Here is a 19,187-nt window from a genome sequence, read left to right as displayed (position 1 = left end):
CTATTGTGCTTTAGTTGGCTTTTTTCCAATAAGAGATCTATTATGTAACATGACTCTTACTACCTTTTCCTCTTTCCTGACTCTTGGCAAAGAGATGCAAAATTTTTTTTTTTAAGATTTTTTTTTTTTTTGACAGAGATCACAAGCAGGCAGAGAGGCAGGCAGAGAGAGAGGAGGAAGCAGGCTCCCTGCTGAGCAGAGAGCCCCGATGCGGGGCTCGATCCCAGAACCACGACCCAAGCCGAAGGCAGAGGCCTTAACCCACTGAGCCACCCAGGCGCCCCAAGAGATGCAAAATTTAAATCTGGAAACTATGAGCCACTGCTAGAATGATTCGAAAAAATAAAACATATGGGGAAAGTGTATTTCATTTATAGATTCTATCTCTATTCCAATTATTCATAGTATTGGGTACTTTAAAGTCCTGGTACTGGCTCAGATATATAAAACTAAGGGCCTAGGGAAAAGGTCAAATAAAAGTATTATATTAAAGGGTTAGAAATTAGTAGATAAGAGAGTTAGAACAACAGAGAATTTTATATGACACTAATGTACAAAAGCCAAATACCAACTAGTAACTTGAATTCTGTTTATAATTGTCTTTAAAGGAAAGATAAATCATCTTGAACAGTTTAACTTTCTTTTCTGAGGAAGTACATCCCTTACTACTATTAGGATCACAGAACCTTGCCACTTTATCTCCCTATTTAATGCTAGCCATCTGCTTCCACTGAAAAATAAACGGTCAGGAAATCCAACTGCAACCATGTCTTAATGGATATAAAGAAGACATCTAAGAACCAGAAATGGCAGTTCATCAAAATAGGTTAATTCTGGGGCACCTGGTGGCTCAGTGGGTTAAAGCCTCTGCCTCTCAGCTCAGGTCATGATCTCAGGGTCCTGGGATCGAGACCCACATCGGGCTCTCTGCTCAGCGGGGAGCCTTTTTCCCTCCCTCTCTCTGCCTGCCTCTCTGCCTACTTGTGATCTTCTCTCTTTCTGTCAAAATAAATAAATAAAATCTTTAAAAAAAATAGGTTATATGATAAGTCACCACTGACTTATCAGAGGTGATAAGAAAATGATCCTCAAATGCAATGTTCAGAAGTCTATTTAGGTTCTTTAAGATTACCTCTATAAACATTCCTTGCGTGAAAGTTTGAAGACAGAATCAATTTCAAGCTCACTGACTTGCACAACCCTCAGAGTAACAAGAAGATTACTCCCAGTATTATTGAATCAAGTAAAGAACTGACAGTCACCACTGCATTGCCTAATCATAATCACAACAATAACCTACACTTATGGTAGGTTATTTCCCAAATGCCAGGAATTATTCTAAGTAATTTTTTATATATTAACACATTTAATCTTCTAATGACCTTTGCTCATTTAAATATACGTATTCTAGTTTATTGATTTTTTAAAAGACACATTATCATCTATCTAGATACATATACACACATCTATAATTAAAAACAATGTAAGTGCATATCGTCTTGGCAAAAATTGTGCGAAAGAATAATTTTAATATATTGAATTCTAAAGAAACTGAAAGTTAAGGACCCAAAATAACAAAAAAACAGTGAACACTTAGTATAGTGCTTACTACATGCCAGGTACTATTCTTAGCACTTTGCGTAGATTAACTCATTTAATCTTCATGTCTATTCTGTGAAGTAGATGAGGAGACAGGCAAAAAGAAGCCAAGTGACTAGGAACCCTAGATCTCAGCAACCCTGAGACAGCTGGATCCACCTAGCTATTTGCTTCCAGCTGTGAGTTCACCACCACACTTCTGCTCTCATTGCTCAGCAGTGAAAAAAGGTTTAAAGGGAAGAAGACCAAAATTAGATGAACAATCAGAATGCTGTGAAAGGAAGATATTCTGTAACTCCCCATTACTTGAAACACTTAAAATGCTTTAAAATTTCAAACTATACGTGGAAAGTAGCAGTTGCTGCGTGCTTTCAATAGCTTTGAAACAATTCCTTATGTTTTTTTAAAAATTTTATTTATTTATTTGACAGAGAGAGAGAGTTCACAAGTAGGCAGAGTGCAGGCAGAGAGAGAGGGGGAAGCAGGCTCCCCACTGAGCAGAGAGCCCGATGCAGGGCTCGATCCCAGAACCCTGAGATTATGACCTGAGCCGATGGCAGAGGCTTAACCCACTGAGCCACCCAGGCGCCCCTCCTTATGTTTTAAAAAGTGACTGAAAGACATACCTATTAAGGAATTGTTCGGTAAGATTCTGCTGCTGATCAGGTCCATCCTCCTGATTTACACCTCCCTCGAGCAGCATTTGTTGGTATATTTGTCGCTGTTGCTCCTTCTGTTCTAAATGCTGTTGATAGCGTAATCTTTGCCTATAATATTCTTGAAATTGTTCTGTTGAATCTCGAAGCTTAAAAATATTAGAAAAAATAATGTATTTGAGCAGACTATGATTAAATAGATGTCCCTACCCAACAGTAACTTCTATAAACACTGGATGAAATATACAAGTAACCATATTTAACAATTGGAAAACTTAATACATTGCTCTTTGAAAAATAATACAGTATCCATGAGTTTGTATGGTCAAGTAGATCATTTAATTTGCTTTATTCTAAAGCGAGAGACTGACCAAAATGATTGGTCATCCTGGATCTTTGACTAACCCAAAATAAAAGTACAAATTATAGTAGTCACAAAGGGTTATAGAATTAGAGCTGTATTGCTTGAAAAAAATACTGAAAGACCACTTTAGTATTTAATAAACACAATATTAACTTTTTTCAACACTGTTTAAAAAATTATTTGACAGAGAGCAAAATTTATTTGACAGAGAGCACCAGCATGGGGAGTGGCAGGCAGAGGGAGAAGCAGGATCCCCTCTAAGCTGGGTTCCCAATGAGGAACTTGATCTCAGGACCCTGGCATCATAACCTGAGCTGAAGGCAGATGCTCAATCAACTGAGCCACCCAGGCGCCCCTAACTTTGTCCCAAACTTAATTTAAGCATGTAAATGGTTTAATAGGTTACTCTAGAGAGAAACTTTAAAAATTTCTCTCAAAAACAATACTTTGTTTCAAGTGGCCTTTCACAAGAAAGTGGAATTAATGGGTAGTAAACTTAATCAACATTTCTACATCTTTATTCTAAAAGAACTATATAGCACCCAAACTTACCAGACTTACATATTTAGTAAATTCCAATACTGACAAAGAAAGATGGGAGTCCAGTCATATTGCATGGATCATGTGAACTGGGGTCACTCTGGAACAAGTCAATCATCTCTAAAATTGGCCCACACTAACAATAAGCTTAACAAAGAGTCTTATACAGCTAACTAAAGCTAAAACTCTCTCCCCTTTTCCAAGAAGTAGTAAGAATCCTCCTCTACTTCATAACTTACAGCAATAACTCTGAGACAAAATTATCTAGGTGTCCTTTTAAATTTCTTATTGTTGGTAAAATAGAAACTTTGTCATTTTAACCACTTTTATGTGTCAATTCAGTGGCATTAATTATACTCACAACACTGTGCAATAATCACCACTATTTATTTCCAAAATTCTTCATCAATTACAGAGAAAGTCTGTAACCATTAAGCAATAACCTCCCATTTCTTCCTCCACCAAGCTCCTGGTAACCTCTACTTTCCTTATGATTTTGCCAATTTTAGATATTTGATATAAGTGGAATCATATAATACTTCATCCTTTACTGTCTGGCTTATTTCACTCAGCATGATGTTTTCAAAGCTCACCATGTTGTAGAATATGTCAGAATTTCATTCCTTTTTGTAGTTGAATAATATTCCATTGAATGGATATACCACTTTGTTTATCCATTAATCTGTGGATGGACACTTGGGTTTTATCTACCTTTTGACTACTGCGAATAACGCTGCTATAAACATGGATGTAGAGATATCTGTTTGAGTCCTTGCTTTCAATGCTTTAGAGTGGAATTGCTGGGTTATATGGTAATTCAATATTTAGCTATACTTAAGCTATGTTTTAGCTATATTTAATTCTATATCAAAGATACCATTATGGAGTGCACCATTTTACATTCAAATCAACAACGAATGAGGGTTCAAATTTCTCTATTTCCCCACCAACACTTATTCTTGTCCACAGCTTTAACTATCCTAGCAGCTGTGAAGCTATATTTCATTATGCTTTTGGTTTAAATTTCCCTAATGACTAGTGGCACTGAGCATCTTTTTCACATGCTTATTGGCCATTTGAATATATTCTTTGGAGAAATGTCTATTCAACTCCTTTCTTCTAAGTTGAATTGTCTTTTCTGTTGTTGAATTGTCGTTCTAGATATTAAGCCCTTATCAGATATATAATTTATAAATATTTTTCCCCATTCTACTGGCCATCTTTTTACTGTCTTGATAAAGTCCTTTGAGGCATAAAAGTTTTTAATTTTGATGAAGTTCAATTTATCAGTTTTTATGTTTGTTGCTCAAGCTTTTGGAATATGTAAACACATAATAAAATCCAAGATTATGAATATTTGCTCTTGTGTTTTCTTCTAAGAATTTTATACTTTCAGCTCTTAATATAATTAAGTTGTTCATCTGTTTTTTTTTTTTTTTTTAAAGATTTTATTTATTTGACAGATCACAAGTAGGCAGAGAGGCAGGCAGAGAGAGAAGAGAGGAAGCAGGCTCCCTGCTGAGCAGAGAGCCCGATGCGGGGCTTGATCCCAGGATGCTGGGATCATGACCTGAGCCGAAGGCAGTGGCTTTAACCCACTGAGCCACCCAGGCGCCCCTGTTCATCTGTTTTTAGTTAATTTTTGTACATTATATGAGGTAAGGGTCCAACTTCCTTCTTTTCCATGCGGACACCTAGTTGATCCATCATCATCTTTCCCCACTGAATAGACCTGACACATGTACCAAAAGTCAGTAAGCCACAGATGTATAGAATTACTTCTGGTCTCTCAATGTTGTCCACTGCTCTATACTTCTATCTTTATATAAGTACCAAACAGTTTTGACTACTGTAGCTTTTGTAGCTACTGTAGCTTTGAAATCACAAACTGTGTGTGAGTTCTCCAACTTTGTTCTTTTTCAAGATTGTTTTGGCTATTCAGGACACATTACAATTTCATGTGAATGTGAGTATTGCTGCAAAAAAGGCTGCGGAATTTTTATAGGAATTACATGGAATCTGTAGATCAAATTAGTAGACATTTTAACAATATTAAGTCTATCTGTGAACACATGATATCTTTCCATTTATTTAGATCTTTTAAAATTTCTTTCAGCAATATTTTATAGATTTCAGAGTCTAAGTGTTTCACCTTGTTGTTTTAATTTATTCCTGGGTATTTTCTAGTCTAGATAGTATTTATTTCTTTTTCTTGTCTAATCATTCTAGCTAAACTTCCAGTAAATGTTGAATAGCAGTGGTAAAAATAGGCATCCTTATCTTTGTTCCTCATTTTAGGTGGAAAGCTTTTAGTTTTTCACCATTGAGTAGGACATTAGCTTGGGGTTTTCATAAATGAACTTTACTGTGCTGAGGAAATTCCATCTTTTTCTTAGTTTTCTGAGAGCTTTTATCATGAAAGAGTGTTTGATTTTGTCAAATGCCTTTTCTGCATCAACTAAGATGACCAAATGTTTTTCTGTTCTTCATTCCATTAATGTGATATATTACATTGATGGATTTGGACCAGCTTTGCATTCTGGGATAAATCCACTTGATCAGGGTATATAATCCTTTTAATATGCTGATGAATTTGGTTTGCTAGTACCTTGTTAAGGATTTTTGCTTCTGTTCATGAGAAGTATTAGTCTGTAGGTTGTTTTTTTTTTTAATTTTATTTATTTTGAGAGAGAGTGAGAGTGCACATGGCGTGGAGGAGCAGAAAGAGAGAGAGAATCTCAAGCAGACTCCATGCAGAGTGCAGAGCCCAACATGGGGCTTAATCCCACAACCCTGAGATCATGACCTGAGCTGAAATCAAGAGTTAGAGGCTCAACTGACTGAGCCACCCAAGTGCCCTGGTCTGTAGTTTTCTTTTCATGTAATGTTTTCATCTGAACTGGGTATTAGAGTAATGCTGGCCTCATAGGATGAGTTAGGAAGCATTATTCCTTCCACTTACATACTTTTGGAAGATTTTGAGAAGGACTGATGTTAACCCTTCTTCAAATGTTTGGTAGAACTCACCCCCAAAGCTATCTGATCCTAGATTTTTCTTTGTTGGAAGCCTTTTTTTTTTTTTTAAGATTTTATTTATTTATTTGACAGAGAGAGAGAGATCACAAGTAGGCAGAAAGGCAGGGAGAGAGAGGGGGGGAAGCAGGCTCCCTGCTGAGCAGAGAGCCCAATGCGGGGCTTGATCCCAGGACTCTGAGATCATGACCTGAGCCAAAGGCAGAGGCTTAACCCACTGAGCCACCCAAGTGCCGTTGGAAGCTTTTTGATTATTGGTTCAATCCATTTACTCATTATAGTTCTGTTGAAATTTTCTATTTCTTCTTGAATCATTTAGGTAATTTGGGTTTTCTAGGAATTTGTCCATTTCAACTCAGTTATCTAATTTGTTGGCTTATAATTGGTCACAGTATTCTCTTATAATTCATTTTATTATTGTAAATAACATGTATTATAATACATATTACAATACAATACCAAAAAAAGTATTATCCATTTCTGATTTTACTTACTCATGTGTGCCCCTCTCTCTCTCTCTCTTTTTGGTCTAAGTGCTTGTCAATTTTCTTGATCTTTTCAAAGAACCAACTTTTGGTTTTACTGATTTCCTCTATTGTTTTCCTATTCTCTATTTTATTTTTCTCCCCTCTAATCTTTATTACTTTCTTCCTTCTGATAAAATTTGTTCTTTTTCTAGTCCCTTAAGGCATAAGGTTAGGTTATTGATTTGAGATCTTTCTTCTTTTTTATTTTTTTTAAGATTTTATTTATTTATCTGACAGACAGAGGTCACAAGTAGTCAGAGAGGCAGGCAGAGAGAGAGAGGAGGAAGCAGGCTCCCTGTGGAGCGGAGAACCCAATGTGGGGCTCGATCCCAGGACCTGGGATCATGACCTGAGCCGAAGGCAGAGGCTTAATCCACTGAGCCACCCAGGCGCCCTGTCTTTCTTCTTTTTTAATGTAGTCATTTTTAGCTATAAATTTCCCCTGAGCACTGTTTTTGCTATATCTCATAAGTTTGGAACGTTGTATGCTTTGGTACGTTGTATTCATTTTTGTTAGTCTCTAGGTATTTTCTAATTTCCCTTGCAATTTCTTTGACCCATCAGAGTGTGTTAATTTTTACAAACTTGTGAATTTTCTGTTATTAATTTCTGGCTTCATTCCATTGTAGTCAGAGAAGATATTTCACATGTCTTCAATCTTTGTTTTTTTTTTTTTTTTAAGATTTTATTTATCTATTCGACAGAGAGAGAGAGCACAAGCAGGGGGAGCAGCAAGCAGAGGGAAAGAGAAAAGCAGGTGAGCAGGGAGCCCTGTGCGGGGCTCAATCTCAGGATCCTGGAATCATGACCTGAGCTGAAGGCAGATGCTTAACTGACTGAGCCACCCAGGTGCCCCTGATTTCAATTTTTTAAAATTTATTGAGATTTGTTTTGGGTCCTAACATATGCTCTATCCTGAAGAATGTTACATGTGCACTTCAAAAGAATGTGTGTTCTGCTAGTGTTGGAGTGTTCTTTTTTTCTTGTTAGTATCACTTTATGTATTTGCATTCACGTGTTGTTAATATTCACATATTCATAAACTTACCAATACTTGGAATACGAACACTGATCTGAGGTGTCTAAGAAAACAACTTCCTCTAAAAAGACTGATACAGACACCTCTGGGTGAAAAAAAGATGCATCCTCCAAAGCAACAATATTGTTGTTTTATAGATGTCTGTTAGGTCTAGTTGGTTTAAGTATTGTTCAAGTACCCTCTATCCTTATTGATCTTCTGTTTAGATGTTCTACCGATTATTTTAAGTGGGGTATTGAAGTTTTCAACTATTATTTCTCCCTTCAACTCTGCCATTGTTTGCTTCACAGATTTTGGGGTTCTGTTTTTTTGGTGCATATTCATATATGTATTTTTAATAGTAATTTTTCTACTTCATTCATAATATTTAGCTGAAGACAAAAAAATTTATTGAACTTATTGAAACTACCTCTTCATCTCTTCTAAGTGGCATACCATATAAGATAAAATTTATACTCTATTATACAATTTCTTTTCCAAATCACCACAGAAAAATAATTTGGAACTCGAAAGACTTGGATAAAAGTACTTGATATTATAAATGTCATAATTTTTGTTCACTAAATCTAATTAGTAAAATATAGAGGATAGTCTTACAAATACAAGCTATCCACATTCAATGTGAGTTCAATTACTGAGTTCTGAAATATGTAAGATTAATATAAACTGGCATTTTAGATTGTTAATAAATTCACCTGTTAAAAATGCTCCAAAATACATGACAACTAAAAATACCATGCATCCTTAAGGGAAAAGGGAGAAAACTACTTAATGAATAAGAAAGTCTAGATAGTCTCTCACCTACTTCCAAATATTGGAAAATTCCTTTTACATTCTATCTAAGCAAATACTATTACTTCTTCCAAAGAGAATAATTCTAAAAGTCACTAGGTATATTAAATATTACCTCGTTTTTCTCTTGCTTAGCTGGTCCTGGGTTCTGTGCTCCATTTGCAGGCTCTTTTTCTGAAACTGAGCTCTGGCCTGGGATTTCACTGCTTATAGGCCGCTGTGCCTCAATGGGTGTATCACTTCTTTCAGAAAGATGCAAAAAAAAAACAAAACAAAACAGGAAGAGGTAGGAGTGAAGGAAAATATATTCTAGTTAGAGAAATTTTAACTAACACAATGAAAACAATCTAAATGTTCATCAAATGTGCAAAAAATAGATTTTTAAATATTCCTTTCTTCTATTAAGGGTATTATGTAAGAGTTTTTTTAAAAAATAGAATGTGCTTATAACAGAATGTGCACTGGATTAAGCAAGGAGGGTAGCAGCTCCAGTCTGGTGAAAATCACTTACATTCTCTGTGGCTCAGCTTCATCTATAAATTTAATTGAATAATAAGCTGGATGACCTAATGCCTGAATTCTCTTCATGTCTTAATCTGTGATTTTTCTTACCCAAACATTAATTTTTTCCCTCCAATATGTTTCAACAAAATTTCTTAAATTTATTCAGTGTTCCAAGATGCATTGTTTATGCATCACACCCAATGTTCCATGAAATACACGCCCTCCTTAATAGCCTGGTGGTGGGTATTAAAGAGGGTACATTTCAACAAAATTTTAAGAACTGTTTAGATTTTATTAAAAGACTGTCTTTGGTTTATTTGCACTTAACATAAAAGCTGAATGTACATCTTTTCAATATTTTAATGATACTAATTAGTAAGCTTAATATCTTACATCAGGTTGTTTCTAATATTCTTCTAAACACTAGCAATTTCTACTTTTCATAGTTACTTTGTTCAAAATTTTTAATAACTAACATCATCCAAAGATGATGAATACCACAGACATTTATACAGACCCTCCATTGGCACAAGGCACCATGGGAACATGTACAAAAGTAAAATGATCTTTCCCTTAAAAGAATCTGTTTATGGGATGGCTTCATCATGGCCTCTCCAGGCAGATGTATGTAAGACATAACAAATTACAGGTCTAGGGTTCAGGAAGCAGAGCTAGTCATCCTCAGAAAGGCACCATTAGTTAGAAGCTTTCAGATAAGTATCTCAACATACGGAATCACACATGTACCCAGAGGAGGAAGTAGAAAGACTTGGAAAAAGTTTTCAGCTACCAGTCAGTGCTCTAACCTGCTAATGACCAGAAGAGGTCCCACTTTATGTGCAAAAGACAGATTTTCTAAGAGTTATTAACTGTATAGAAATAGAATAAAATGACCTTCATAAGGTAACATTTAATTTTGCAATTTATATAGCATTTCCACATGCACTATCTCATTTAACTTGCATAGTAACCGATGAAATAAATTGTAACTCCCGTTTCACAGATAAGGAACAAAGTGATTTTCCTAAAATTGCACAGTGGGTAAATAAAACTAGGATTTGAATCCAGATCTTCAGGATCCAAATCCAATGCTGACCCAATCCTGAGAATTTGTATATTTTTGCTGTTTAATTTTGAGACCGTTACACTGAGTAGCCAAAGCTTATGTTTCAACCGATTTTTCTTCCTTTGAGTTTATGAGTAAAAAGCTGTCTTTACAAAACACTACATACTCTCTTATAAAGCTTTCTTTCATGTTTTATCTTCTTGTTCACCATAATAACTCAATCACTATACCCAGGATGCAGCATGGTGCTAGTACAGAGCAGACATGCAAATATTTTTAAACAAATACTGTTTAAACACGAATTTACCACAAATAAGAGGTCTCTTCATGTGGCATCTTCAACATAATTGATCTAATTAAGCTTCCCAATATTTTCAAATTACACCTCAAATATTTTTAAAAACAAGGTTAACTTTCTCCAAAGTAAATTTTTATACTTTATCCACAGCACAGTAGCCCTCCGCAGCATGTTATTAGCAGCCCTTTTGACATACTGTCCTTACCTGGAGTATGACACTCAGAAGGGGAGAAATTTATATTTACTAAGCACCATTCACATACTTGCCTCTCCACTAGGAGCTTTATCTTGCTTTGCAACTCAACACCCTATTTTATAGAGGAGGTCTTTGAGGCTCAGAGAGATTAAGGAACTATCTCAAGGTCACACAACTACTAAATGGCAAAGCTACTGTTCAAACCCAAGCCTGACTCCAAAGATCATGCTCTATTCATTATTCCACACTGCTTCGCCTCATAAATCTTCCAATTTCACAAGCATGACAGATGTTTTCTGGGTTACTGCTACTGCTCAGCTAATAACACATGTATTACTCACTTCTGATATATCATTTTTTACCTCTGTTTATTCTGTAATCTAGTAACTTATACTCCACTTCTTTATGTCTTTATCCAGTCATTCCTCAAATTTTACTACTTTCTTTACATAAGCAACAGCACGTGTAGTCAGATCTGGCTGGATTTTTGTGTCTTCTTTCTACACAATCCCACTGGTGTACATGTCCAAACATGCCATTCATTATACTGACCAGGAAGTTCTTCTTATGGACTCAGAAGAGTATCAGCAGCTCCCCCAGAACTGAAGTTCAACATCCCAAACAATGAAAATTTTCTTTAAAGATACCGGAAAGTCCAGGATAAGTTTAAGATAGTCTCTACCAAAGCTCAAGACTCTATTCCTTTGGGATTTAGATAACAGGAAGCTCCTATAATAAGTGAAACTCATCCATTTTCATGACTAGTATCATCTCTATCTTTCAAGTAGAGCAATAAGATGCCGTAGGCTTTAGCAAGTCACTTAACATCCTAAAATCCCCCCTTCTCTTTAAGGAACATTAAACAAGAAATCACAACTCCCTCCTCTGCAACCTCATAGCAACTTAACAGAAAATAATCTCAGGATTGTGAGATCAAGCCCCACATTAGGCCCTGCACTCCTCAACCGTCCCTCTCTTAAAAAAAGTAATTTAAAAAAGCGACTTGAACATTAAACACACACACACAAAATCTCACACTTGCGAATATTTTCTAATTTTTACGAGCAAATACTTACCGTTCAGGAGATTCTTCATAAATACTGTGACATTCTGTATTCTCAAGCATGAGACTCCTACTGAGGTTTTGTACACCTGGATAATGGAAGTTAGCAAAGGAGTGTGACATTGGAGAAGTTTTGTTTCCAAGGTCTGAGATTCTCTTATCATGACTGGTTAGTCCACAAGTGAGGCCATCTAAAGCAGGATTCAGAGAGCGGGTCATATAGGCATCAGCTGATTGAGGCCTTCTCATTGGAGATGATGGATAGGGAGAAAGTTTGCTGATAAGAGGAGTCAAAAGATCAGCATATGCAGCTTTTGTAGGTTTCAGAAGTTTGTCAACATGAATATTAAGCATTTTCTGTTCAAAAGCACAAGAGAAGACAGAAGATGGGAGATTCTGAAGCCATGACAATAAACTCAGATCCAAGTCATCACAACCATTACCACACAAAAGATCAATGCCAAGAAGTACTTCACTTTCTGTAATTTCTTCTCCAGTTGCTTTACTTTGACAAAATTCTACACAGCATTCATAAAGTAGACCCTTCATTACAAGCTGAAATAAACGATTGTTACTTGCTTTAAAACCAGCCTCACTTAGCTTCCTATCAGCAGGGATGAATTCTGCAACCATGACACAAGCCTCTTCAAAACAGTGAACTCGTGCAGTGCTGGGATTCCAGTCCTTAAATTCAGCATGATTGGTCAGACGAGGCAAAGTCAAAAGCAAACAGAGCTTGCTATAATCATCTTTAGAAGGACAGTATTCTTCTAGGGCATGCAAACATTGCACAGCTTCTTGCATGGTAAATTCCAGCTGTAAGAAAAATTTAAGTGATAACTATTAAGAGAGATGTTATGAGATATGAAACCAAGAGTACTTTATTCAAATACAAAGATACCTTATAAACTCTCATAAACTATTCAACCGCAAAAGGATAAACTCTACTGTCCCAGAATACTCATATAACTTGCAAGATATTTAACAACTTTTAAGTCAGGAATCAAAATGCTTTTCACTATTAAAATAAAAATTAAATAATTCGGTTAATTAGTAAATTAAACTCTTACTATAAAAATAGTGTTCTAGTTCAGGCTTCAGACTATCACTCTCAAATGTACCATTTTTAAGGTCAAGAATAATTGAGTTCTCTAGAAATGAAAACTGAAGCATGTCAATATTCAATTGTTCATATAGCTTGCTGTCACTCCAGCTTACCCCAAAAGTAAAAGAGCCATTCTCAAACTTGCCATAAGAGAAATTTGTGTGGAGAAAGCAAGCAAATTAAAAAGAAAGAAAGAAAAAAGAACATTTACAGTTCATTTACTACAAAAACAGAATGAAACAGAATAAAGGAAGCTTAGCTGAGAGACAGATTACAATAATTTGAGTACTGAATATTACCTTAGACTCATAAACTTTTTATGATGTAAAGGAATCCTACAGCTTATATATCCACCTTTCTTCATCTTATATATAAAAAAAGTTGGGGAGCAGATTTAACTAAAGTAATAAAGTTGGTTAGTGACAAAGACAAAATAAAAATTAGGTCCTTTGACTTACATTCCGGAGTTCTTTCCACATTTAAACATCATTATCTCTTTAAAAAAAAAAAAAAAAAAAAAAAAAAGAAAGGCGCCTGGGTGGCTCAGTTAGTTGGGCCACTGCCTTTGGCTCAGGTCATGATCCTGGAGCCCAGGATGTAGTCCCACATGGGGCTCCCTGCTGGACAGGGAGTCCGCTTCTCCCTCTGATCCTCCCACCTCTCATGTTCTCTCTCTCTCATTCTCTCTCAAGTAAATAAATAAAACCTTCTAAAAAAAAAATCATTATCTGACAAACATTTCTCTACTACACATGAAAGTCATCATTGTAATATCTTTTGAGTTTATTTCAGTGAACACCTCCTGGCACATAGTAAGTTTCCTTGGTTTGAAAACAATGTAACAATACTATTACTAAAACTTTAAAAGTAAGTTTCTAATCAAAAAACCCTTCCTGGGGCATTTGGGTGGCTTAGTTAAGCGTCTGAGCTCAGGGTCCTGGAATTGAGTTGTGCACAGCAGGCTTCCCGCTCAGCTGGGAGTCCGCTTCTCCCTCTCGCTCTCCCCCTACTCCTCCCGGTGCTCGGGCTCGCTTTCTTTTTTTTTTTTTTTTTTTTTTTTTTTTTTTTTTTAAGATTTATTTATTTATTTATTTATTTGACAGAGAGAGATCACAAGTAGGCAGATAGGCAGGCAAAGAGAGAGAGAGAGGGAAGCAGGCTCCCCGCCGAGCAGAGAGCCCGATATGGGACTCGATCCCAGGACCCTGAGATCATGACCCGAGCCGAAGGCAGCGGCTTAACCCACTGAGCCACCCAGGCGCCCCTCGGGCTCGCTTTCTATCACATAAATAAATAAAATCTCAAGAGAAAAATAAATGTTTAAAAAATCCTTTGAACCACTAAATTTAAATTGTCATAAAGGCATAAAGATTTTATCAAAAACCACCTCTGTTGTTGTGCTGAGCACTGGGTATTGTATGTAAGTGACCAATCACTGGATTCTGTACCTGAAACTAATATTACACTGTATGCTAACTAACTGGAATTTAAATAAAAAGTTGGAGGAAAAAAAACCACCTCTGTTACAATGTAAATACTGAAAAAACAAAAAGAAGTTAATCATAATTCACTTCTGGGATAAAGAAAAAAGCAACAATGTAGCATCTTTAAGTCAAACATCCATTGCAATCTAAATCACCTTAAACATGAGAAGAGCACACATTACTCACCTACCAGCCAGCCACTCATTTATCATCTTTGTCTAAATCTTGGAACAAGTTTAGAAGCATTACAAACTGAAAGCACTACAGCTACAAAAGAGTAAAATCTTACCCCATCCTACTTCATAAAAACTTCGAAAATTCATGATACTAATCTTTTGTTTTAGTGAATAAAATACTTATGACTGAAACAAGACTATGGCGCAAACCTTCAGGAATAAAAATCTTACATGCTGGGGCTCATCTTCTGCTGACATTGCATTGTTAACACATAAAGCTTCTAAAAACTTCTGTTTCAGGATAATATAACGAAACCTGTAAAAATAAAATATGAAATATTAAAATTAAAAAGCTGAGTTACAGAAATGTCAAAGACTGGAAATGAAACCCAAGTCCCCAGAGCAACACAGGCCATATTTATTCCAAAGAACTAATTAATCCTTTAATATTTTTTGAAAAATTAATTTTCCAATGTCTCATAAATCAAATACACTTAAAAGTTACTATACCTGCCTTTGCTTACAAAAAATTTGCACATTGAGGTTACAATAATTTCAGAATTAAGTAAATACAACTGAACACTCAGAGGAAGGACTTCCAATATTAATTCTGAACAAAAATCAAGTTTTATTGAAGATGTTAAATATTATCTAATATGAAATCAAAGTCCTTTACATTTAAAATGCTTTATATTTTTTTTAAAGATTTTATTTATTTATTTGACAGACAGAGATCACAAGTAGACAGAGAGGCAGGCAGAGAGAGAGGAGGAAGCAGGCTCACTGATGAGCAGAGAGCCCGATGCGGGGCTCGATCCCAGGACCCTGGGATCATGACCTGAGCCGAAGGCAGAGGCTTTAACCCACTGAGCCACCCAGGTGCCCCGTAAAATGCTTTATATTTTATTATATTTTGTTTTATTATTTTGTATTTTATTCAAACTATCTTTTTTTCTCTTCAAACATGACAATTGTCTAATAAAAGCAGGCTGAACTATAGTAAAAAAATGAACATTTCTGGGCACCTGGTGGCTCAGTGGGTTAAAGCCTCTGCCTTCGGCTCAGGTCATGATTCCAGGGTCCTGGGATCGAGCCCCGCATCGGGCTCTCTGCTCAGCAGGGAACCTACTTCCCTCCCTTTCTCTCTCTGCCTGCCTCTCTGCCTACTTGTGATGTCTGTCTGTCAAATAAGTAAATAAATAAATAATATTTTTTTAAAGAAATGAATATTTCTGAAAAGTCATAAAATAGCCATAAACTTTAAAACTTTTTTTTTGTAAGGAGGCTCCAGCATGAAGCCCAACACAAGGCTTGAACTCAATAACTCTGAGATAAAGAGCTGAGCTGAGATCAAGAGTTGGATGCTTAACTGACTGAGCCACGCAGGTGCCCCTAAACCTTAAAACTTTTTAACAGAGGGGGCGCCTGGGTGGCTCAGTGGGTTAAGCCTCTGCCTTCGGCTTGGGTCATGATCTCAGGGTCCTGGGATGGAGCCCCACATCAGGCTCTCTGCTCAGCGGGGAGCCTGCTTCTCCTCTCTCTCTGCCTGCCTCTCCGCCTACCTGCGATCTTGGACTGTCAAATAAATAAATAAAATCTTTGGAACAAAAAAACAAAACTTTTTAACAGAGATGTTTCAGGTAGAGGAGTCTGCTTGACTTGCCTAAGAATTTAAAAATGTTGGATGCCTTAAGCACCTTAAAGAAAAAGTATTTCTACAGACTAAAAATAATAATGAAACTTCAGTCATTCTTTCAACATTATAATGGTAGCAAATATGTGTAAAATAAAACAAAATCCTTGCTTCAAAAAGAGGGTCATCTAAAAAATTGTATGAAATATGTACACTGTACAGCAAGGTCTCAAAGGAATGTGAAACCAATTTTATCAGAAGGGGTGGGAAGTATAAGGAAAGTCTTATAAGAGCTGACTCTTGGAAGATGATCAGGTGTGTGCTATGTAAAGGCAGGAGACAGTCAAAGGAATACTATTTCAGATGAATGAAGAATGGACAAAAGAGGGAAGTCAATCCTTGAAAAAAAGAACCTTTGGGTAAGATTCAAGGGTATAGGGCACCTGGGTGGCTCAGTACACTGAGGTAAAAAGGCAGAGGCAGAGGTAAAAGCCTCTGCCTTCGGCTCAAATCACGACCCCAGGGTCCTGGGATCTAGCCCCACATTGGGCTCTCTGCTCAGTGGGGAGCCTCCCCCCACCCCACCTGCCTCTCTGCCTACTTGTGATCTCTGGTGACAAATAAACAAATAAAATCTTTAGGGGTAAAAAAAAAATATTCAAGGGTATAAGGTCTTCCGGCTGGGGGCACTCTCCGGTCTACACAATGTAAGCTAAAACTCAAGCAGAAAGCTGAAGTTCCACTTTATTGAAAAGTCAGCAAAAATGGTTGGTACTGCAAGAGTGGCTGAAAAGCAGGGACACATCAAAAAAAGAAAGAAGCTATAATGAAAAATACACCAACATCTATTATATTAACTTAGCCCAAATCTTTGGCTATCTCTGAAACTGTGAAGATGCAAAGGGGACTCCAAGGAGCCCAGAGAAAGCAAGAGATGGAAGCCTAATTTACTGAACCAAGATCTCAGCTGGCATCCATTAAGTGAGAGTGGAACCAAGTTAACTATCTGCAGGAATAAAAGTCAACACTTTTTTTTTTTTAAAGATTTTATTTATTTATTTGACAGACAGAGATCACAAGCAGGCAGAGAGGCAGGCAAAGAGAGGCAGGGAAGCAGGCTCCCTGCCAAGTAGAGAGCCCGATGCGGGGCTCGATTCCAGGACCCTGAGATCATGACCTGAGCTGAAGGCAGAGGCTTTAACCCACTGAGCCACCCAGGTGCCCCAAAAGTCAACACTTTTCAAAGGAAGATAAAAGAACCCAGAGTCTCAGCAATGAATCCACAATATGCAGAAGACATTTTAAAAATGACTAGATTTATTAACATAAATAAAAGTGACTCGTAGTTAAGAAAAAGGCAATCAATAGAAGTTGAGCCTAAAATGACCTAGAAGTTGGGATTAGCAAACAAAGACTATTAGCAAGCAATAGCGACTATAAATATGTTCAAGGACTTAAAGGGAAATATAGTCACAATGAGTAAACAGATGGAAATATCTCAGCAGAAAAATGATAAAGGAAATTCTGAAATGGAAAGGTACAATTATCTGAAATGAAAAATGCATTGTTTATGAGCAGACTGCTAGTAGCGGAAAAAGGCATCGGTGAACACTGACAGTAAATCAGTAGAAATAATCCAGACTGAAGAAAACACAGGGAAAAAAATGTTTTAAAAAAAGGAACAGAACCTCAGTCCTGTGGGACAATATCTATCATCTGATACCGCATAGAGTCCTAGGAGGAAAAGAGAAAAAGCAGAAAAAAATATTTAAAGTAATGGCCAAAAGCTTGCCAAATTTGATGAAAATATATATACTTAAAGATTCAAGAAGTTTAGCAAACCCTAAGCAGGAAAAATACAAAGAAACCACACTTGAGCACATCATAATCAAACTGCTGAAGGCCAATGATAAAATATTGTTGCCAGAGTCAGGAATTGGAAGGATGGGCAGAACAGGTGAAGTGGCTTCAAAGGTACAAACTTCCAGTTATAAAATCATACGGATATAATGTAGAGGATGACGACTATGGTTTATAATGCTGTACTGTACATTTTAAAGTTGCTAAAAGAGACATTAAAAATCTTCCTCACAAGAAAGAAAAGTTTTTGTAACTATGTACGGGGATGAATGTTAATCAGACTTACTGTGATGATTTCACAATGTATACAAATATCCAATCACTGTATTGTAGACCTGAAACTAATATGTTATTTATATGTTACCGCAAAAAAAAAAAATCTTGAAGGCAGCCAAAAAAAAAAAAAAAAAAAGACAAAAAGAAAAGAAAGAGAATCAGGATACAAACACAGCTAAGTGTTCATCAGAAATAATGGAGGCCAGGAGACAATGGAATGACAACTTTAAAATCTTCATATTATTATGAAGAAACAACTGTTTCAGATATGGCTCTTGTGACTTTTTGTACAGACACTGTCAAAAAAGGTAGGTTTATATATATAAGATTTTCAATCAATTGAAGTACATGCAACTTGTCCTCAATACAACTCAATTGGATTGAGCATACTATTTTCTAGGAAAGCTAACAGTTTTGTTTTTAAATTTTTGTTTATTGTTTTGTTTTGCTAAGCCTCTACCAGTAATAAGACATTAAAAGCTTCAGAAGAAATCTTACCTTTTTTTATCAAATTTTTCCATACATTCTAGAGGCTGAATGAACTGAAGAACTTCATCCCATTGACCATCAAGGATTAGCTGCCTATATATAGGAAAAAAACCCAGCATTTTATCAAATTTGCCTCATACTAATTAAAAGCAGAATAAATATCACAACATTAAAATTTCAGTCTGAAGTCTGTAATGAGGTTAACATTTTACACAGTTCTTTAACCCCTCTAAGTAAATTTTTCACAACTTACTTGTAACAACGTACCCTATATGAGAAGAATTTGCGATCTGCAACAACTTCTCATTCTAATATGTGTTTTTCTCATGTATATAAAAACATTGGGCTAAGTCTAAAAGTTCCTTTATTTTTCTATTCATTTTTCAGTATTAAAGCTCTTCTGCCTCACTTAGGGGCCAGTGTGCAGGTATGCTCCAGACTCACTAAATCAGTGGTTCTTCACTAGGGCAATTTTGTCCCCAAGATA

The 19,187-nt window shown here is 36.2% G+C and overlaps 1 protein-coding gene across 6 annotated transcripts in view; it reads right to left on the bottom strand.

Annotated features, from left to right (window-relative positions):
• The window catches only part of WDR47 (WD repeat domain 47), a 67,088-nt gene that overhangs the window by 25,391 nt on the left and 22,510 nt on the right, over nt 1–19,187 (bottom strand). For 2 of the 6 annotated variants that reach the window (XM_080803009.1, XM_080803008.1), the window contains 5 exons: nt 18,710–18,793; nt 14,674–14,758; nt 11,691–12,493; nt 8,666–8,792; nt 2,226–2,404 (listed from right to left, as the gene is read on the bottom strand). In XM_080803009.1, coding sequence (XP_080659135.1) covers nt 2,226–2,404; nt 8,666–8,792; nt 11,691–12,493; nt 14,674–14,758; nt 18,710–18,793 — 1,278 coding nt within the window. Of the gene's footprint in view, nt 1–2,225; nt 2,405–8,665; nt 8,793–11,690; nt 12,494–14,652; nt 14,759–18,709; nt 18,794–19,187 lie in introns of all 6 variants that reach the window. The other 4 variants (XM_080803012.1, XM_080803011.1, XM_080803007.1 and 1 more) reach the window with 4 other exon arrangements.

The sequence above is a fragment of the Martes martes genome, assembly GCF_963455335.1.
Source record: "Martes martes genome assembly, chromosome: 4".
NCBI lineage: Eukaryota > Metazoa > Chordata > Mammalia > Carnivora > Mustelidae > Martes > Martes martes.
This window is presented reverse-complemented; position numbering and strand designations above follow the sequence as displayed.